The 23040-nt window shown below is 38.8% G+C and overlaps 1 protein-coding gene across 3 annotated transcripts in view; it reads left to right on the top strand.

Moving 5' to 3' along the window:
- hdac7a (histone deacetylase 7a) overlaps positions 1-22929 on the top strand; it is a 79542-nt gene extending 56613 nt beyond the window's left edge. For 2 of the 3 annotated variants that reach the window (XM_057363360.1, XM_057363359.1), the window contains exons 9-26: positions 365-466; positions 567-726; positions 1644-1822; positions 2687-2869; positions 3765-3981; positions 4075-4208; positions 4334-4454; positions 4666-4715; positions 8834-8941; positions 10085-10140; positions 11508-11595; positions 11993-12112; positions 12273-12370; positions 16831-16949; positions 17100-17233; positions 17447-17528; positions 18266-18404; positions 19346-22929. In XM_057363360.1, the coding sequence (XP_057219343.1) occupies positions 365-466; positions 567-726; positions 1644-1822; positions 2687-2869; positions 3765-3981; positions 4075-4208; positions 4334-4454; positions 4666-4715; positions 8834-8941; positions 10085-10140; positions 11508-11595; positions 11993-12112; positions 12273-12370; positions 16831-16949; positions 17100-17233; positions 17447-17528; positions 18266-18404; positions 19346-19391 (2136 nt within the window). In that variant the 3' untranslated portion in view covers positions 19392-22929. Of the gene's footprint in view, positions 1-364; positions 467-566; positions 727-1643; positions 1823-2686; positions 2870-3764; positions 3982-4074; positions 4209-4333; positions 4455-4665; positions 4716-8833; positions 8942-10084; positions 10141-11507; positions 11596-11992; positions 12113-12272; positions 12371-16830; positions 16950-17099; positions 17234-17446; positions 17529-17716; positions 18225-18265; positions 18405-19345 lie in introns of those variants that run through there. The other variant, XM_057363361.1, reaches the window with a different exon arrangement.
- Positions 22930-23040: the final 111 nt, after the last annotated feature.

Below are 23040 nucleotides of genomic sequence, written 5' to 3' on the forward strand. Positions count from 1 at the left end.
CTGAGACGTGACAAATAGAATTTTGAAGTTTCACATGCATATGTTTTTGAAAAACATTTATAGCATTTTATGCAGAAAAACAAGTACTGTAACCATCAACTAAAATATGGTTTTCTTGTAACATGACAACAAAACGCCTTTAATTTGGTGCAGAAGTTTACATTAATTTTAAATCATTGAAGTCATTGTTGTGTGATATTTTTAAATATGTACATAGATCTAGATACAAAAAAGATCACGTCATCGATGCAGAAACAAAGATGTGTGTACAGGCTGCGTAGTATAAAGTATGCAGTTTAAAAGTCATATTATGTGTATGGAAAGTCCGCACAATGTATAAAAACAAACGTGTCTATGTGTGCAGGCTCAGAGGTTGCTGTTGCAGGATGGGTCTTTAGCTCACTTCACGGTGCAAAATCCATCCTGTCTCCCAACCATCACACTGGGACTCCCTGCCAATGCGAGGGTATCCTCTCACTTCCTTACATTCTTACATTAATAACACCTTGGACATATGGAATAACCCTGACAAGCAGCACTCGATCGTCCTCTCTCCATTACTTTAGGAAAGTGAGCTGAGTTCATTCAAGTTTTGTCGAGTGCCGGTGGTTCCAGGCAGTTCTCCAGTGCTGGTTCCTCTGGGTGTGGAAGAGCAAACTGGGCCCCTCATGCAGCCTGTCATCATTCTGGAGGCCTCTGGACTCGTACATCCCCCCTTACTGGCAGGTAAGAGCACTGCAGTCCAAATCAATCTGAGGAAATGCTTTGGAAACACTATTGGCTTGACACTATTGCCCCCTGGTGGTAACTTGAGACACAGCCGTGTATGAATCACAAATAGAGTGCCAGTGATTTGTTTCACTACATTCACAACTTAAAGCTGCACGTATTTCCTTTATTTAGCTTTAAATATATGTATTAAATAAAAATCTATAAAACATGCAAAACAAAACTATATCATTATTTTAGTGTAATTTGATATTTATTTATAATTATTTAAAAAAAATGAGACATACACCTCGGTACAGTAACCATAGCAAAACATAAAATTTAATTCAATAAATACAGAAAATATGATAAAGTTGATTTGTAGATACAATTTACATAGTACGCGCTAAAGAAAGAATAGACAAATTTAAAAATAAATTGTATAGGCAGAATTACAGAGTTATATTATAGAGATATGTAAGAATGATGTCTTCTTTGTAAATATAGTAATATGTTTTGTACTTGACATTGTGTTACATTTATTTCATTATTATAAAATGCCGTTTTTATTAATTATTTAATAAGATTTAAATTTTTTATTAATTACTTGTTCATTATGAAATGCAAACAAAACACTTACAATAAGAACATTAGTTTGACTGTTTAATATTCAAATACAAAATGTACTGTCAATAATATGGTGAACCTACATTCTCTTTTCATCATTTTTTTGTCGTGTTTAATGAGTTCATGATGACGTTAAAATACACTGTTATTTTTAAGTCCTTGTAACTCGTTTTATATGTTTATTTCACATGTCGTATGATCTTAACTATGTGGCATGATATTTTGATATCTAGCTTGAATGTTATGCTTTCATCTACTTCTGTTTTTATGAAACTATAATCAGATTTGCGTCTGCTGTTTGTGATCAGTTCCAGGTCTGGGTCCGGTTCCACTGCATTTCAGCGCGTCTGGTCCTCATAAACCGCTGAGCCGCACACGCTCAGAGCCTCTGCCGCAGAGCCCTCGCGCCCTCCACCCTCACCTGCTCCAGCAACACCACAGCGCCCAGCTACTGGATAGACTCAAACAGCAGACTCACCTCGGCAAGGTACGCGTCTCACCTGTCACGTTGGGTGAAGCATTGTTACTGGCGCAAATGTCCTAGATTTGATATGCTGATAAAAATATATGTCAATAACAAAATAAAGAGAAAATATACTCATAACAAATCATATTAATATTAGAAGATTACAAGTTGGTTTGTGCTATTGTTTATTAATAAAACAGATGTTTCAGACCAGTTACAAATCACTATGCAAATATTTCCATGACATCATCACCCCCAGATAGATTTAACCGGGAGATTTTCATACTTTAACATTAAATGACATTTGAATTATAAAGTTTATGAAACAAAAATAGAGAGCGCACCTAAGACTGAAATGGCTTTTGAAACAGTTTGAATGGTGCTTTGTTCAGACAGGCAAAAATACGTTTATTTTTGGCATATCCGACTCAATCCGACTGACATTGTTTGTAGTCTGAGCCGCAACAAAACACATAAAATCCACATCCAAACCACATTCATATGTGGTTTGAAATCTCATTAAAACTAGATTTCTGGAAATGTGTTTCAGTCTGAATGGACAGAGTTGATTTCATGTATTATTTGAAACTAAAGGCCATTGCACATTTGCGTCCGAAATTTCTGCACGTTAAAAAAAACTACGACCTCACGTTGTGTCAATCACATTTAAACATTGCCTCCTATATTTTCGTCCGTCATAATAAAAATCGGTCTGGGTTCGTTTTCTGCGTTTTTCGCATCCGTAGCAAGCATTTTGAAAGGCATTTTGACAATTCAGAGACACCGTACTAACGAGCGCCAAATACGAAAGAACGCATATGAAAATTTCGGACTGTATGTGCAAAGACCTTAATTCCTAAAGATATCTGTTGATTTGTCCTACAGCTCATGTCAAAGTCCAGTGAGAAGCCACGTCTTAGGCAAATCCCCTCAGAGGACATGGATTCAGAGGAGGTGGGGCCATCGGTTGGCGACGCCCATCAGAGCAGGTTGAGGACGGAATCACAGCGAGAGCTGGAGAGTCAAGAGGATCACATTAACTTACAACACACCCTCATCCTCAACCAGGTAAAACACCTTAACCAAAAGAGATGTGAGATCATTTACTAAAAAAATGCGATATGACATAATGCTTTGAGCTTGTAAGATCAGTTTGAATTATATTAAGATATATTTAAAAACTGAAAATCAAATATTAAATGTAAAAAATATTAAATATATTAAATTAAAATGTTCACTGGATTACATTAAAACCACATATTAATCATATATAAGTGAACCTCACAAAACATGTTCAGATCACCACATTTTTTTACTTCAGCCCAAAATGAAAATGCTGTCATCATTTACTCACCTTTGAGTTCCTCCAAATCTGTAGAAATGTCTTTGTTCTGATGAACACAGAGAAAGATATTTGAAAGAATGCTTATAACCAAACAAATTTTGCCCCCCATTGACTCCCATAGTAGGAAAAACTACAATGGTAGTCAAAAGTGCCTCAGAACTGTTTGCTGTCCTACATTCTTCCAAATATCTTTCTCTGTGTTCATCAGAACAAAGACATTTATCCAGATTTGGAGCAACTGGAAGGTGAGTAAATTCTTTCTTAAGTAAGAAAGGAAAGTTTCTTTCTTCCTCAGAACAGCGATGGCAGCCATTCACTTGCATTGGTTTTGTGTCCATACAATAGAAGTAAATGGCTGTCGCCGCTGTTCGGTTATCAACATTCTTCAAAATATCTTCTTTTGTGTTCTGCGGAAGAAAGAAAGTCATACAGGTTTGAAATGACAAGAGGGCGAGTAAATGATGACAGAATTTTCATTTTTGGGTGAACTGTCCCTTTAAGAATGACCTTTATACTGAATTATGTTTATTTATAGGATTATATGCTATTAGAGAAACATCTCTGCATACAAACATATGTAATCATTTCATAACTCATTACAAAACGCTTCCTGTGCAGTCACGTCTGTGGGAGACGCAGAAACAACTGCAGCACCTGCGCAGGCAGACAGCCCACATGGAGACGCTGGCTGTACCCATGGTGCTCGGCGGCGCACATCGTCCCCTCTCACGCACTCAATCATCTCCAGCCTCCACCTCGCTGACGCTGCCGGATAAACTCTTACCTCTTACCACGGCAACAGAGCCGCCGCAGAGCCAACCCCGCTTCACTACAGGTGCGATTCCCAACCAATGGCCAGTGACAGTCGCTAACATCCCAAGAGTAAATTCAACATCGCCGACCGACCGAATGTTTCATGTGTGTGCAGGGCTGGTGTACGATTCTCAAATGCTGAAGCATCAGTGCACATGTGGAGACAACAGTAGTCACCCAGAGCATGCTGGGAGAATCCAGAGCATCTGGTCACGCTTGCAGGAGCGAGGCCTCCGAGGCCAGTGTGAGGTAATTCAGCCTGTTTTCCTAAAGGGGGCGCTGGATAATGTCTTACATTTAGGACGCTCAAAGATGTCTATGTTAATAACTTCAATGTCAACAGTCATCTTTGATGTTTTTCTGTACTCACGCAGAGTATTCGAGGCAGAAAGGCGACCCTAGAGGAACTTCAGTCTGTCCACACGGAACGTCACGTTCTGCTTTACGGCACCAACCCTCTGAACCGCCTCAAACTGGACAACCGCAAACTGGCCGGTAACACATCTCACAAACACACATCATTCAGGACTGATAGAAACCAGTCAACTGCAGTCTGGCGAGCACAGCACCTCATTTTTTTACGCAAAGACTCGCTCGGTCGTGCCAGCGTATGAACACAAGCGACTTGAAAGGAAGGGTTGGAAATGTCAATTGCTGAATATGAGAATGACAGTTAATTCACTTGACGTCACTGTGTGTCCAACAGGCATACTGTCACAGCGGATGTTTGTCATGCTGCCCTGCGGGGGAGTGGGGGTGAGTGAAAACACACACAAAACACACACACAAGTTAGGCAAAGTCGAACATATCAGATGCGACATTAAAGGAATAGTTCATTTGAAAACGAAAACCTTGGTGTGATAAACTTTTATCGGTTCAAACCCGAATGAAATGCAGAAGGATATATTTCTAAGAATATTTTAGACCATAATTGTGACCCAGTCTGACTGACTTACTGTTTTCTAACAGTCATTAACTGTTTTTTCTTAATATCTTTAATGTTATTGACCAAGGCCATATCATTGACTGAAATGAAAGATGCATCAATACAAAATTTCTCCACCAATACCGATAGTCGATTGTTCGATATCTGCCGATACACATTCTGAAGATGAAATGAATATTTCTTAACTTTCTGAATGTTATTCATTCATATAATGACTATGAATATTGAACCTCAAACTGGCGATGTTTCTTAACAGTTTCTATACACAGAGCAAAAATTCATTGCATTTTTTTGTCCTCTTTCGATGGACAGAAATATCGGCCCTGATCATTGGCTGTTTTTAAAGTATCGGCTGATAGCCGAAAGTGTGAAAAATGGCTTTTATCGACCGATACCGATTATTGGCCGATTTATCGGCGCATCTGTAATTGAAATCAATGTTTTTAGAAGCCAACCGCAAATAAACGTTTCATTGGTGTCAATTAGTGTTCATTTGAGTATTTATTATATTATAAATGAAAATGTGTGTACTTCATTTCGAAATCTATCATATAATGTCATTTACAGCAGTAAAATTGTCGTTATTTTCACGGCTGTGACCATTTTGATTGCTCCTTATTTTATTATTATTTTATCATCTGGATTTCACAGACAGGGCCACATATTCACCGTCTTCTAAAATCTTATGAATGCATTGTGTGAGAAATTCAGATCTGAACCAAAATTTGCATGTCTTAAAAATTGATGCCATTTGACAGCAAACAGCATTAGTTGTCATGACATCAACTAAAATTGTGGTACATTCATTACACAACACTACTGTATGACTTAAGACTCGGAACATGGGGCATTTAATACTTAAATGTTGCTTTTGGCGTTTTTGGAGCTTATAAGCATCCGACCCTTCACTTTTATTCCAAAATCACCTTTATCACCTTGAATAGTAACAGAATAGTCATAAATATGTCATTTTTAGGCGTACTGTTTCTTTAAGTGTGAGGGTTGTACAACACGGCATCAAATTGATGACCCTAGATCAGTGTTCTATAAACTCTGGGCCCCTCCACAACCAAATCTGGGGTCCGAGAGCATATGCAGGCAGCACCCCAGTCGATAATTTGGAGAAAATGTTGAAAACTTCACTCTGACGATGAAGCTCAGAGCAGGTCCATGTGGAATGATTGGAACAATATGTGCCATGAAGGATAAAAGGAATTCCAGTCTTCTCATTGTTCACAGTGCCAAACCACAAGAAATGCAAGTTCTGTGAAAAAAGGGATGAGGGAAAATAAAAGAGAAAAGGAAGACGTGGGGAACGGGGCAACAAACAACAGAGAGAGAAGGGAATGTATAACCTCATCCGTGGCCACCCCGCAATCTCCTGCTCCTTATGAACAGACTTTTATAGAAGGCATCCATAACGGCTGCGTGAAGAGTTTCGTGATGTGCTTTATTTTCTGACGCCAACATGACCATTATTATTCCTCATTGCTAAGTATTTGTCTCAAATTTTCTGGCTTGTTGTGGACATGTGTGCTATTGTTAATTTTCACTTCATTGATTGAAATTGGAGTATCTGACTTTTACCCAAAGGGATAGTCATCTTTTATTCACCATCATGTCATTCAAAAGCTGAATATGACTCTTTATTCTGTGAAACACAAAAGAAGATATTGTGAGAAATGTCTCAGCGGTTTTGTGTCCAAACAATGGACGTCAATGGGTTTCAATGTTGTTTGGTCACCTGCGTTCTTCCAAATATCTTCTTTTGTGTTCGGCAGAAAAAAAAGATAGTCATACAGGTTTGAAATTACATGAGGGTGAATAAATAATGAAACAATAATTTTCCCTTATTCAAAAACTGGCTGTGTTTCCATTAATACTTTGGGGTTAATCGTAAAAGTATGTGTGTCTTAATACAGATTTTTTAATTTGATAGTAATATTTTCTAATTCATGCAAGCATTGAAGTGTCTAGATGCAGGTCAGATGAGCAGATGTTGGTTGGTTACATGGCGGTTTAGGATCTGAACTGCAAAAATCTGAGTTTTTTGCTGTTTACATACATACAGCAAGTTTAGATCACTGCCAGATGTGTGAAAAAAATCGGTAATGATTGACTGCTTAAATGCGGTATGCCGAGGTCAGACTTTTCAGTGTGCAAAATCATGCAGGAAAAAACCCTAAAAGATATCGCAATATCGCTATTGTCAGTGTTATTATCAGTGTTTCCTCTAGGGCTGTCACAGTGATATTTATCTTTCATTTTGTTTATTTTGTGTTTTTGGTCAATGAATCACAGCCCAAATGCAAGTGCATGGAGGCAGAGAGTTTGTAACCACGTGACTCTAAAGGCAACATTTTGAACAGGTGCTGAAACGTTTACGTTATATTACGATACGTGTAGAATTAACACGGGATCGATAATCATAGTTATTTAAGGTTGCGGTTATTGACAATACTGGTAAATTGTGACACCCAAATCGGATTTTCTAAAAATGTATCGATCTTCTTTTGGTCACACATCTTCATGTTATATGAATTCACAGGTCAGAGTGGAGAAATTGTAATGTGCAGAAATGCAAATCTTCTTGCATTCTAGTCGCTTGCATGTGAATTGAAGTCAATGGAACATGAAGTGTAGTGGGACCACGGCTTTAGTCCAGCAAACAACTCCCTAGCAACCCATCAGAAAACCCTAGCAACCATGTACCAATACACTAAATGACTTAAAACACCATAGCAACCTCATAGCTTGCCCCTGGCAAGCATCTAAACCACTGTGGTGGCATGTTTTGCACAAGCAGCACTTTTCCAAAAATACGTACTTAAAAGATAACAGGTGATTTTCATTTTGTCCTTATGATGATATGCAGATTTCAGGATGAAAAGCCATGTTTATAGAAACATGTAGACCACACAGAAAGAATATTTAACCATACCTGTCGTTTTACACATAACAGAAACTCTATTTATAGCGTGCGTCATTCAAGCCCCTTTTCCTTCAAGTGTGTTCTTCAAATGAAGTTTATTTTCCGTAATTTATAACACACACTTTGCCTTGTGGATGCTTTTAACAAAAAGTAAGCATCTAAATACTTTTGCGAGCATGAGTGGTCTTCATACAAATACGCTTGGATAAACATCATTTCATCATAGTTCTCCGGCCATAACATCTGTTTGAAAGCATTGTGTACTCATCCATTATTTTGAATAGGATTATGGTCCGGTTTATTCATGTGACTTCAGGAGAATTAAAAATGAGATTGTTAAAAGTCAAAGTGGCTTAAAGTTCAATGTCTGTAGTCTGTGGGCACGCTGCCTGTGGTTGTTCTCTATGGGGGACGCACATCTCTGTATCATCTGTTTACGAGGGCGCGTTCGCCGAAACTGCCCGTCACACCGCTCGCAGCGCTGGCATCTCTCAGTGCCCCTCAGTTGAACCGCTGTTTGCGGCTTTTTGCAGATTTATGAACGTTGTTCACGGCTGTCATAATGATAAATGTGTTGGTGCACGCCAAGCCACGTACATCAGCGCCATCATTTTATTTTGGCAAAATGGGTGACTGACATCGATTATTTGTCACACGCGTGTTGCCGAGGGTATATGCGACCCGGGTTTGGGTGGAGGCGCTTACTCGTAGTTTAAACGGTTGAGTTTTAAATCTGCATAAATCTGCATGTTGTTACAAACCCATCACTGAATTGACTTTTCTCTGTGATGCACAAAATAAGGCTTTTGAAAGACAATTACTTTAAAAGTAGTCCATGTGACTCGTGTGCTACATTCCACATCTGCCGCAGATATACTGAGAGCTCTGTGTGATGAATAGACTGACATTTAAGATGTTACTTACTCATGCATACCCTTTTTTTGATTTGTTTAAATACATTTGCGCAATATTTGTAACTGTTTTTATCTCGACAGGTGGACAACGACACCATCTGGAATGAGATGCACACCTCCACAGCGTCTCGCATGGCAGCCGGGAGCGTGACAGAGTTGGCATTCAGGGTGGCTAAAGGAGAGCTCAAGGTCCGTCTACAAAATAATATCGGAAAAAGACATTTTCATGGCAACTGTCATGAATATGTCTTCATTTGAAAATGCATCTTTTTTTCACTGTTTTGACTCTCCTTTCACACTGAGATGGGATTTTTGTCAACGTAAACAACGCTTGGATAAATAAAAAAACACAATTCTGGCATTCTAGTAGTTTGTACTTTGTTTTCAGAGTCTTTCGGAAACAGTGAAGCGTTTGTCGTCATGCAAATTGAATTTCTTGAAAGAAGACAGAATTTTTACTCGCAACTGTTGTTTGGCGGTGGAACACCAGAACATTTTTACTCAGTTTTCAACTCCACCTTTGTTCATTAATGGTGCTTATCCTCCACTTTGCCATTCCATTTCAAAGAGGCGGGAAGGAAAAAACTCATAGACAGATATGACGCAAAGCATCTAACGTTTCACTTGTGCGCTACAGGGATGTAAGCATTTCAGTGTGGACAAAGAGCGTTTTGTGGATGTAGCTTGAGTTTTCAACTTGAACAAAACATCAATTAACACCATTAGATCGGGTGTCAACGAATCAGAATTTAATAATTTAACAACGTTGAACTCCCCGTCATGAAGATATAATTAATTAAAGGGATAGTTCAGCCAAAAATGCAAAATCTGTCATCATTTACTCACCTTCCAGTTGTTCCAAATCTGTATGAATTTATTGGTTCTGATGAATGCAGAGAAAGATATTTGGAAGAATGCTTTTATCCAAACAGTTCTTGGCCACCACTATAGTAGGAAAAATGACAATGGTGGCCAAAAACTGTTTGGTTACAAGCATTCTTCCAAATATCTTTCTCTGTGTTCATCAGAACAAAGACATGTATACAGATTTGGACCAACTCAAGGGTGAAAAATGATGACAGAATTTTCATTTTTGGGTGACCTTTCCTTTAACACCGCTTCAAAAATGAAGTAGTAAATGGGACAGATCAGTTTTTGCTGGTCATTAAGAGTAATGATGAAGGTTCTAGCGAGTATTTCACAGAAGTGTCTTTATTGCTTTAGTTGACAGTGGTGGGCCGCTTGTTGAAGCACTTGGGTGAAAACATTATTTCTGTGTGAGAGGCAGCTGGTAAACGCCGAGTTAATGACATGTTGGTTTCCGTGTTTCAGAATGGCTTTGCTGTGGTCAGGCCTCCAGGACATCACGCAGACCCGTCAAACCCCATGTAAGTCTGTTCTGTGCGTTTGTTGGATGTTGAATGGTTATACTGGGCGAGTGTGTGCACTCAAGTCAGAATTCAATCAAAATGGACCCTCTTTGCTTCTCTAATACATCTTGGTTTCGGTCTCGTTGTGCTCGATTCATCAGTGACCGTTATTCCAAACAAAAGTCTTTGTAATCTTTCATCAAATTCGAATAACTTGAAAGTCTGACTTTTTTCAGTTCTTCCCCTCCAACCACACGTCGTTTAGAGATAACATTTCATGACCCAATCAATTCCTCGTGAATCAAATCAAGTCCTGCTCCGCATTCTTTCTTCTCTCATTGAATATTTTGTTTCACTCGGAAATCCATCAGACTTTCTCAGAAAAGTGTCCTTTCATGTTCACTCGAGGTTCTTTTGTGAGTTAGCAGCCGTGCTATCACGTTGAGCTGCAATACTCATGTAAGACGCGGGTTCGAGTCTGGCACCCGTCAGTCTCCCGTACCACTGTCCCTCTCTCTCTGATCTCCACCCATTATTTTATATTAACTGTATAATACAATCAAAATAATTTCAAAATAAACTTCTTGTGGGGGCTTGACATGCATCTGAGCTGGGGTTCATTTATTGCACTTCTGAAATTCTTCTTCTTGTATTGTGAATGACAGTGTGTGTATTGTTTTTTGTGGGTGCGTTCTGCATTCGCACATGTGCACACTGTCGCCTGTGTGTGTGTGTGTGTGTGTGTGTGTGTGTGTGTGGATATTTATGGGTTGATAATGAAGGTTTGGAGGGAACAGAAAGAAAGACGCTGATTTATTTCAGCCATTATTATCCTGCTGAGTTCGCTCTTTTCAAACATCTCAGTGTTTCACCTCGCTCCCTTACTGGCTGTCACATCCCAGTGCATATCTAACCGTAAACCCTCTGCTCTGCTCTTCCACGTGCTTATTATTTTTATAGATGTACAGTGGATCCAAAAATCTGACGCCACTAATTCCATTAGAAAGGAATGCAGTGTAGGATCCCATAACAAATTATGAAATTCAATTTGTTAATAATATTACTGGTGTTACGATGTGTTTAAAACTGTAATTCAATCATTATAATGAATTATAAAATAATAACTGGAAAAAATATTAACACTGCAATTTGTCATCATCTTCTCTGTTTAAATAATAAAATCACAAATGTGTGACTTTTTATTATTTACTTTACTATTTCGTCATTGGATGGATGTTTACCACGCAACGCAACACTACAGCACCCAATTCAATAGTTTGAGAAATGTTGTTCTTATACTCCAGCCTGGTTTTGTTGTTATGTTCATCATTGTTAAATATGACGGGTAACATCGCTTTCTTTCCATCTCTGTTTTTCTCTCTTAGGGGTTTCTGTTTCTTCAACTCGGTGGCGATCGCTGCTAAACAGCTCCAGCAGAAGCTCAGTGTCAGTAAAATCCTCATCGTTGATTGGGTGAGAGTTCTCAACTCAGTTAAAGGCAATCCATCAGTTCAAAAGAAACGTATACTCATACTGTATTAATACTGTAGCTTTTGATCAGTGCTCAATATTATTCTAGTATCGCTCTACTTCAGTGCAATAAATTAAATTACAGGCATACTGTTAACTACAATATTTAGATAAAGCTTAAAATGTACGTGAAATGGCTATATTTTTTTTTTTCCTGAGCGTAAATATTGTTTTTAGTGAATCAATTGAACCAGTTTACATAAGTAAGTGATTTATCCAGTCGCGACTACACTGCTTGTTCAGCTCACTCATTTAAGGCTCTTTTTAATCATGGAACAAAATCAAAGTTGCAAAACGTTGAAATATTCTTTGTGTAAAAGCAAGCTTTTATGTCATGCAGGATGTGCACCATGGCAACGGCACCCAGGAAATATTCTACAACGACCCCAACGTTCTCTACATCTCTTTACATCGTTATGACAACGGAAACTTCTTCCCTGGGAGTGGAGGTCCGGCAGAGGTCAGCAAATATTAAACCCTTTGGCTCACAGAATTGAACTCCTTGTCAGCTGATTGTAGGCTTTCAGTCGATATGCCTTTTCAAGTCTACTGCTTTTAGCTCAGATGTGAACGAAGCATTAACAGTGGTTGACAACAGTGTTGTGGTTGATTTATCTCAGGCGGGCTCTGGATCTGGAGAGGGTTTCAATGTTAATGTGGCATGGACCGGTGGTCTGGAGCCCCCCATGGGTGATGCAGAGTATGTGGCAGCGTTCAGGTATTACTTTCGTTATTTGTTGTTATTTAGCCAAATGTACTTGGGAAGTATATGAATCGGCACTACAAGTGTTTTGAAACTGGAAGAACATAATAATGTGTTCAATAGTCCATAATAATAATTCAATAGTCTGCTAAATGACTAAATGTAAATAATAATAATAATGTGTTCAATGTGTTACTGGATGCTGATTGGTCAATACTTTAATACATAAAATAGTAACAGTTATGACGATAAACACTTGCTCACAGAACAGCCGTTGACGCTGACGAATTAAATTCAGTTAAATATTTCATTTATTATATTACATTTATTATGCTGTAACCGTTTGGTAAAAGCAAAATGGCATTGAGGTTGTGCTATTTTAGGAATTGATGAAATAGTTCCTGTCTAATGCCGATTTGTCCGATTTTTTAATTTAGGTGTATTAACCACCATAAAAAAAGTTCTCGGTCATGTTAGCTTTCACAGCTCATCCGTCATATTAACACGTTTGCATCAATCCTTGCGATTTTTACTGCGCTAATATTTCGTACATTTAAGGCTAACCTTGAATTTACAGCAGGCTGTCTGTGGTGTTAAATGTTTTCTCAAGGGCACAATGGTGCTTGGGGAGCGATTCTGTAATTCACGGATCACCCCTCGTCCAGATGTTTAACCACAGCCCCACCGCCATCCACTTTATGTGCCTTGTAAAGTGTCTACATGCCTCCATCATCATCAAATCAGAATTCAAGAGGAAGTGTTTGACCTTACATCATCAGTTTTGCTAATGGTCTTCGAGAACGGATCTTTGAGAGGAGGTTCCTGTCATATGGGCATCCGATAGGACTGCACAATTGATCAGAAATAGCAGAAGTTGAGATGACAGCTGCCACGATGAACTAATCTTGAGAGCATTCCATTTAGATCTGCTCTGGCTGTGTACAAGTTTTTTGTTGATTCAGCGGTGAATCTGAGGATTTAAAAAGTGCTGTTGTCAATAGTCTGTTGGCCGATAAGAAACAAGAACACGTGCTAATGGAGAGTTTTAAGAGATAGGTAGACACAGTGCAGCAGATTTCGCTTTACTCGGACAGAAAATACATGAATCCTATTCTGTATCTTATTAATGTCATCAAAACATTGTCTTTTATGCTATTAGGAGAGCATTTAGGCACATCTAAAGTCACTGCAAGTGTTTTGAAATTTGAAGAACACAATAGTTTGGTTCTTGGACGCTGATGGGTCAATACTATAATACGCAATATAGTAATAGCTATGTCATATACACTTGTTTGTGCAGCTACTGACGGTAAAGAAATAAATCTAGAAAAATATATTTTAAAAAAAAGATGTAAATGAAACGTGCTCTACACCGATACGACCAATGGACCGTGTTCAACTGTTTTTTGTTGGATTGTGCAATAAATAAAAAAAAGTAATTTTGATGTATAATTTAATAATAATTAATAATACTGAAAATAAAGTAATACTTGTTGAAAAGTTTGTGTGGATGACATGCGTCGTGAAATATAAACAGAAACGTGACATGAAAGCGCTGCTCAGCAGGTTTTTATTAACTTGTTTTCTTTAGACAGAATATACATAAATCCTATTCTGTATATCATCAATGTCATCAAAATGCAGAGGGTATAAAAAGGGTGTACACTCACTGTAAAAATTCCCGCAAAAAAAACGAAAATTCTCTGGCAGCAGGGGTACCAGAAATATTTTGTAAAATAACATTTTTTTCCTGACAAATTACGTTTTCACTGCTTTCTTTTAAATTTGTGGTCTTTTCTGTTATTGACGGTTTTTGACCGTATTTCAAAAATACGTGAAAATCAGTAAAATTACCGTTTTTTTTTTTTGCACATTATATGTTAAAAATCTATAAAAAAAAACAGTTAAATTATATTTTTTCAGTACTCTGTAAAATCTTAACAAAGTCTATAAAAACACAATGAACTATATTAAAATGTATGAAACGGTTTCTCCTGTATTTAAGTTTCACACCGAATTGCATTGCATTATGACTTTCGGTTTTTTATTTCTTGTAGTTATTGTTATTGTTAAGTGTGTGAAGATATTTTGCAGCACACCTGCTGTCCCATCTTGTCAATACTGCCATACAAAGGCAAAACACATTAACTCGCTAGAGTGTGGAACTGAGAAAAATGACTTCAAATGTATTTATTTGTTGGCTTTTCAAAGTTACAACCCATTATTTTTTCAGTAAAAATGACTCAAGATACTAATCCACATGATTTGAATGTCCCAAAAATTTCAACAACTAATTTTTGACTAAAAACGAAGTTACTGTTGCCTTTGCAGGGCAGGATAGATGTGCTAACAGTGTTTCAAAACGGTGTTTGAAACATTAATAGTGTTCAACATGTTTCATACTTGTCTCTCGCAGCGTGCGAGTTGGCGCGGTGTAAGTTTTTTGGGGCAGTGTAAATACAGCACTTATGTTTCCAACATTATAAATTCCAACATGCAACGGCACTGGTCAGATCAGTGTGAATTCACCTTTTAACACATCTTCATTTACAACTCATCAACTCATGAAACGGCAACAAAATAGTTTAGTGTTTTATTGTAAATTGTTATTATTGATTTAATTAAATAAAAGCGTCGTTAGTTATGATGTTTGGTTGTAATCATGAAGCTCAAACATCCTTTAGGTCGTTTCTTTCCTTTGGACATAAACGTGTGGAAGTTGATTTCCGATCGGGGTTTGATCCCAGCTGGACATACTCCGGCTCTGGCTGTTGGCCAGTGTGTATCAGTCAAGGTGTTTATTGTAGTCTCAAATGTTTGCAGGGCTTCAGATGATTTCCAGCTTCTTCACTGCATTCGGATCAAACTCAAGCTCGGCCACTTCCACGGGCCAATTAATCGCCCTCAGTGGGTGGCTTTATTAAACCTCTTTCAGTTTTTTTGAAGAACGCCTGTTTCAGCTTTTTGGGTTGGGTCCAGGCAGGCATCTTCAACCACATGTTAACCAGGGTCCCGGTATGAAACTGGGTGGGCGTCTCAAAAGACCTTTAAGATCTTTCAGGACTGAAAGTTTTGGGAATGTTATGCCTTTAACCAGGCTGTCTCTCCTTGACTTCCTGTGTCTTGTACCCTTTTTCTTTTCTTTTTATTGGTCTGTAATGAACGCTACTCTCTCGCTCTCTCTCTCCACCCAAACTAAAATTGTTCCACTCCGCACAGGGGAGCGTGGGTAGTTTTATTGGTCTAGAGGGGAGGCGGAGTTGGTTACAACGGTGAGGGTAGGCGGAGAGGTGGGGGGAGCAGTGGAGGATCCTGGGTAATTAAGGCAAATGGCTCCCAGATGGCTGGCTGTCAGTGACGTGAGGAGAACGACAAGCTCCAAATAGGAACCAGATGCAGCGGCGGTCGCTTTGAACTCGCTGGTGATGCGCTCAAGAGGCGAAATCGCTGGCAGGGCCGGCGTCCTCCGAGCGCAAGAAAGAGGGAGACAAGAAGAGAAGAGGAAGGAAGAGAGAGAGAGCGAGAGGAACAGTCATTACCAGAGACTAATTCAAACACTTTAGTCATTTGGACAGTCACGCTGCGTCCTGGCCAGTTTCGTAGAATCTGTCAAGTGGAAGGGCCAGGCCACTGTACGTTTTAGAACAATTTAGTGCTTTGGGCAAACCGTTTGTCATATGAAACGTATTTCTGTCAAGGCTTTGATCAGAACTGGACGGTTCAATGGACTGACAAATACACCTTGAGAAACGACTCTCTAAAGCGAAGCCCAGTGAAATAGGCATAATCGTTTTCGTAAACGAAATAAATCACTTTCATCTAACAGGTATATGAAACAGATAGTAAACCTGTGGATGATCCGCATTCTAAGGTTGTTGAAAATAGCCGTTCAAAAAACAAATAACTACGACTTTAATATTTCTAATATCTATAGCTGCATTAAAATCTCGTCCAAAATAGTGATTTATACAAACTGTTGATAGATTACTTGGCAACTGTAAAAATGTTGAGACCCGTTCACACAAAAAACTATAACGAAAACTAGTCAGTCGTCCACACCAACTGACGTTAACATCATGTTAATTCTAAACTCGTTTGATATAGTTTTACATTTTAAATGTGTGAGCCCTTTAAATTGATGTGGATTTTGATTGGCTCTTAGAGTGATCCCAACGATATTGTTCCTCTGTAATCGTTCCTCTTTGTTCCTGGTTATAGTTGTGGTGTAAACTCTACTATTATTTTTAAAATGAAATTGACCAGTTAAGTTTCGCTATAGTTATCGTAACCTCCTTGGTGTAAAAAGCCAAATATGGTTGTAAAACATTTACCATATATACAACATTTTTGAACATTGTTTGTGTTTTGCCTAAGAACACACAAAGTACTTGAATGAAGTCCTGTTTATGACAGCAGCTATCACAGACACATGTGAAATTGACTGAATGTTATCTATGTGCTGTTGGGATGTTTAGGACGGTGGTGATGCCCATTGCTCAAGAGTTCTCGCCGGACGTCGTGTTGGTGTCTTCAGGTTTTGATGCCGCAGAAGGACACTCTACTCCTTTAGGAGGATACAAAGTCACCGCTAAATGTACGATACGTTATTGTTTTTTGTTGTGTTGTTATTAACTATTTATAACATATCTATCATTTAGATTTAGTTTTCTGTTTTCATCAGTTCTCGTTTTATCTCTTCAGGGCTTCTGGTGTGACTGTAATGTTATTGTTCTGCTCTTGGCAGGTTTCGGGTTTTTGACCCGGCAGTTGATGACGTTAGCAGGAGGACGCGTGGTTCTAGCATTAGAGGGAGGTCACGACCTCACGGCCATATGCGACGCTTCTGAGGCCTGCGTCAGTGCTCTGCTGGGGCTGGAGGTCAGATTTCACACGAAAAGCTGTCGAAATATTACCCCCGGATTCTTTATTACACAATTATTATACCTTTATAATGCCGTTATACAGTTTCCGTAAACAGAGACTGAGAGTTCTGGTTATGTAAGGGTGTTAACATGAATTTCCTGGCACGGTTTGCTCAATGTTTCAAAAGAGAAACAAAGACACTTTTTTCGTCTTGTTGTTGTTTGTTAGGAGCCTCTTGCTGAGTCTACTTTACTGCAGACGCCCAGTGCCAACGGAGTTCTTTCACTCCAGAGGGTTCTACAAATACAGAGTGAGTCTCTCTCTCTCTCTCTCTCTCTCTCTCTCTCTCTCTCTCTGTGAGCCTGCCTCTCATTATCCTGAAATGCACTAGCTTCCTGATAGCACATGTTTGTTTAATTATTTGTAATTAATTATAATCATGATCATCATTATTTTTCACCATATGCTTCCTGCTCCGCCAAAACATTCCTTTATAAGCAAGACTATGGGATGCACTACGTGGCGCACTACAGCGAAGGAGCGTTTTGTATTTGTTTCTTCATCTCATGCTTTCCTAACTACAATTTTTAGTTAAGGTGTTCATTTAAAAAAAATAGACATATTCTGTGATTTCCTTTCATGTTGTTCCAAAGTAGTACGACTTTCTTATTTTCATGTAATAGAAAAGTAAAGAAGAGTTTTAATAAAGACGTTTTGCAGAATGTCACATTTGCTGTTTTTTTACGCAGCTAAAGTATTGTAGTATGAAGTAAGGTTATTTATTTAGGGGTAAAACAGTTGACAATACTATATTTACTATATTCAAAGTGCACCTCACCAGCCATTTGCCATACACATCAAACATCACTGGTCATTGCAAATATCATACATCACACATGACAATTCTCATGAAAAGTTTTATAGCTAAACGGTGATTAAATGTTTGTTTAATAATAATCAAAACAAATGGATGGGGATGCACAATGTTCAACAAACAGCAACTTAATTTTTGATCTGTATGTATTTGCGTCTTCACATGTGTTTCAGGTCAGTATTGGTCGTCACTAAAGCCGTTGATGGGCACAGTGGGCATGTCGTTTCTGGGTGCTCAGAGAAAAGACTGTGAGGAAACAGACACAGTGAATGCGATGGCGTCTCTGTCTGTGGGCGTCCTGGCCAGCAAGAGGTGGGTACAGCTGAGGAAAGTGTAAATGTGGGCATGTTCACACTACAGCTGATTTTACATAATTCACTTCCAAAAATTAAACATAGTGACAGTCATCAATTATCGTTTTTACTGCAGGATTTTATTTTTGCAGTGAGTGGAGCAATCTGTAAAATTGTGTTTAGTCTGATCTGAATCTGACAGATTCTTTAAAAAGAACCACAACAATTGAGCACATCGCTGTTGAATTGGACAGCATGATATGCAATTCGTTTGTCTGTGCTGGATATGCCAGATGTGAAAACATTGCTGTGGCTATTACCATCAAATATTGTGCATTTACTAGTAGCAACTTATTAATACTACCTGTCTGTTCGCATAATAATAAAAACGCATAATAAGCAGCTTATTACAACCTATAGCTACGTTTTAAAATTTAGCTGTAGTGTTGCTTGTGACATCATGAAATGACCATCACTGTTTCATCAGTGTACATTGCGTGGAGAAAATAATACAGTATCTTAATACCATATACTGTCTTAATTTTTTTCCCCTCAAGTACTACTATTATTATTATTAATAATAATGTTTTAATTATGATGTATGTAAAGCTGCTTTGCAACAATGAAAATTGTTAAAAAAAACGCCATATAAATAAAATTGAATTAAATTAAATTAGACTTGCCCCAAATCATTGCGGTGTATACAGTTGTCTATGTGTATTTAAGCCACATTAGATAGATATTTTTATTAAAGCAAAAGACATCCACAAAGATCAATCAAGTTCAGTTTGCATGCATTTACAGGTTTATACTTAGCATGCTAATATTTTTACAGGTGTTCATTTCCCTTTTAACATTAGCTGGGCTTCCCTGCTGGAGAAAATGATGCTTTTTATACATTCTCGAGTGAAACGCCATATGGTGATTGTTTGATGCTAAATATAAACCTCATTTTTACAGCCTTGCTGATGAACCAATGGAGCATGATGATGAAGACTCCCTTTAAACCAGCTCTGAAAAACTGTCCAGGACCAAATGGCACTTCACGAACGAGCCGTGCCTCAAGACCAGTTCTGCCTCAGGGGGGCGTGGCTTCCTCGTCACGGCCCCTCCCCGAGACGCCACCTCAACACTGACCACCAGCGCAGAGCGGCTACAACCAACAGCAACATTGTGCTGCGGCTCTGGGATACACAACATCCTCTCCACTTAAGAACCGGACAAAGAAGATACACTAGGAAGCATGACGCCAGCTTTGTGTTTTAAACATTCACAAGAATGAGACCAAGAATTCCAGTCCCTCGCAATACTCACCTCTGGTGCCTCAAAAGAGACAGCTCACTGGGGCTGAAGAGGAAAATAAGGAGAACGGTTGAGGTTTTTTTACCTTTCAAAGACAACCCACTTTACTACCCTTGACAAGCGAAGTATTGAAGCGCTGATAGAAAATTAGGGGTTTCCTTGCACCTGGCAACCACAAAATGGCTCCACTCTATGATGTCATTACTATTAACCACTAAAGAAGAAAAAAGGTCTGATTTCGACAACTGTGGGGGGGGGTTATTGTAATTTTTGCACTGTGCATTCCATAATGTGAACATTTTTTCCAAACCTCTGGGAAAAGAAAGATCTAGTTGTGTATCAAGTCTTACGCTTAACATTCGTTTTTTAACGAATGAAGCAAGTGAAGCAAAAACAAAACATTTGCTCTCATGTCAAGTTCAGTGGCGTTCTATCTGCATTCCCAGCATGACGGCTGTAAACTTGAATACTTTGAGATATACGTCTGTGTACTGATTTTGTATTAAGCGTCGTGTTGTTTAAAGGCCAGAGGGACAAACCAGCTATTAGAAAGTTTATTGCACACATCTATCCCAAAACACACACACACAGTGTTTTTGTACACACAGACACATCTGATCGACCACTATGCATCATATCGAGGACACAGGGAGTGCTGATCATTCCCCAGACTAAAAGCTTAAGGTAGATCAGTCTTTCTTTAGACCAAACTGTAGTTTTGCGTGTATCTAGCAGTCATATTTTGTTCATTCTCTATTCACAATCAAACAAAATGACATTTGAATGGGCGGTCAAAGCCACTCGGATCCTACAAAATATTTTTCAAACAATGTTTTTGTGATTTTTATAAAAGCCTTATAACCTGTGGAGGAGATTGTCTCAAGTTGGTGCACATTTAATAATTGTCTTTCATTGCCGTGCACTGAACTTACAAAGTTTTTTTACTTTTACGAGGGATGCATTGTTTTTGGATGGCGTTCTGTTTTCCACCGCGTGCGCAGAGACCTTTAATTCACACCAGTTGTGCGGATGAAGTTTATAGTGGTTAAATATGTCTCTCAGTCGCTGGGATTCACATTTATGCCATCGTCAATATAAAAATATGAATATCACACTGACAGTTAACCAAAGCGAACATACTTCTTCAAACCATGCAGGTCACTGTTGAGCATACACTGTGCCTCCAATCCAACAGTTAAAAAAAAAACGTACCATTTGTAATATTTATTTGTTGTTTATAAACAAAAAGTTAGCCAACAAATGTCAGCTACATTGTACAGTAGGTAGTCAACCAGAATGCCTACTACCGCCGCGTTGAGTGCCGCCAATGGGGAAGGGCGGCAGTTAAAAAACATTTACATGTGAAACTAGTTCGCGAAATGTAGTAGTTGCGTAGTCCTGCCGGGCCAAATCAACGATATTTGTATTGTGATCCAACAAGCTGTAATGGTATCTTAAAATGCACGTCGATTGTCTGGAAGGTTCGACCAACAACACGGTCCGTGGTGCTCGCTTGATTTTTGCGTCGTGCTTTTGGTTGACGAACTTCCAGACGACTCGAGAGTCAGCCGTTGCCGGGCCCAGACGGAATCTGCCCATGCTTTTTGCATTTTCTGTGCTACTTTTTGTGACGGTAAGACTGAGAGAACGACATTGTAATTGTTAGCTAAATTAAATTAAATTGTAAAAAATGTAAAAAAAGAAAACGTGGCAGGTTATCTGTAAAACTTTAAGAACGATGGTTCCATTTCTGCACGTTTTTCAAGGGTTGATTTTGTGTGGGCCTGGTAAGCATTGTGCAAATCTGTACAAATATTTTGCACGACTTACATATACATCAATGACCAAATCTCAACGTTGAGTCGGTATTATTCTGTACAACCCTATACCTCTGTCTCTACAACCAAATACACCAAGACAGGCTAGTTTTATGTTTTCTTGCATTCACTAAAAGAAACGATCACGACCTGACAAATTGCTGTCATTTCTGATGTCTTAAACACATTCAGAGGCATTCCTTATATTTTTTAGGTTTGCATTGTGCCTTTAATCAGGCCAAAAACATTCTCTACGCAAATGCTTGCTGTGTGATCTTGTGTACCTCAGTACACGAGGGGTCGTCAGTTACCTTCAGATGTATGAGATTATAAACAAAGTTCAACTTACATAACATTGCTTGATCTCAAAGGTGCTATTTTTTGCTGTAGCACCCCTAACGGTAACATCGAGAATGTAACGTGTGCGTGATACGCAGCTTGCGTAGAGTATGTTTTGGTCATAGCGCTACATTCCTAGTAAAAACCCACCGTTGTAAATGCTCAGCATTGCACCTGCCCGTACAAGCCGACTAACACAAGACTTTTCTGCCCTTAATTGCCTTGCACCAAACCACTGTGGATAGTTACGCGTTTGATTCTGTGTTTATAGTACCATCACCCCATGTATCGTCATTGTCAGTGTTTTATGTTTATGGGTGAGTTGAAGACCCTGGGCAGCCTTTGCCCACCAGACCCCCGTGAAGACTGTAGTCGTTCATTGTTAATGAAGTCATAGCTAACCTCTCTGAACTACCGGCGATCTCGCTGTGTATTTATACTGTAGTACTTCAAACAGTGCACTTGCTTTCACCAACAACAAAACATGCCCGTTCACCTTCGACTGTTGGAAAAGATTGACTCGCCGACCTGCTTACCGGCTAAATTTGACAGCACTTAGTTACAGGCGGTTTGGACTGTGACTACAAGCAAACCTCGACATTCCGTTTCAGTTCTGGATGCCTTATATACGGTTATATTGTAATGGTGTATTCTTACAATAGCTTTGTGCATTTGTACTGTTTTGATATACCTCTCCAAGCCCTTGTATTTTCTTGTCTCTCTAAACCCTTTAATAAATCAAATGGAGAGCGTGGACTGTCACCACTCCTGTAAAAGTGTGCAGAGCGCATGGTCAAAGTCTTAATTCCTTTTATTCCCACCAAACGCTTTTTTGTATCGACAATGTAAATAGTTACAGTACCTACGACCAAAAGATTTCTTTCGTGCCTTGAAGTTCTGACGTTCCCCACTAACCGGATCAGCTTAACAGAGAATAACAGAAATTGCGTTTTCCATTCTTCGTGTACTTAATGATTCCCTTGTTTATTTCTGATTTCTTTATTTCTCTGTGTATAGAAAAGAACGTCTATTTTGTATCGTTTCTGTCTTTCTAATTAAAACGAAAGCATTTTTTGTTTGTCTGAATTTCATTCGGGTTTGGTGTTGTCATTTTATGTGCACGTGTTCTATTCTGCTAGGAACAAAAACGAATAGATGGATTAAATGTCTCTCTGCATTTAAAGAAAATGTCTTACA

The sequence above is a fragment of the Triplophysa rosa genome, linkage group LG21 (assembly GCF_024868665.1).
Source record: "Triplophysa rosa linkage group LG21, Trosa_1v2, whole genome shotgun sequence".
NCBI classification, from domain to species: domain Eukaryota; kingdom Metazoa; phylum Chordata; class Actinopteri; order Cypriniformes; family Nemacheilidae; genus Triplophysa; species Triplophysa rosa.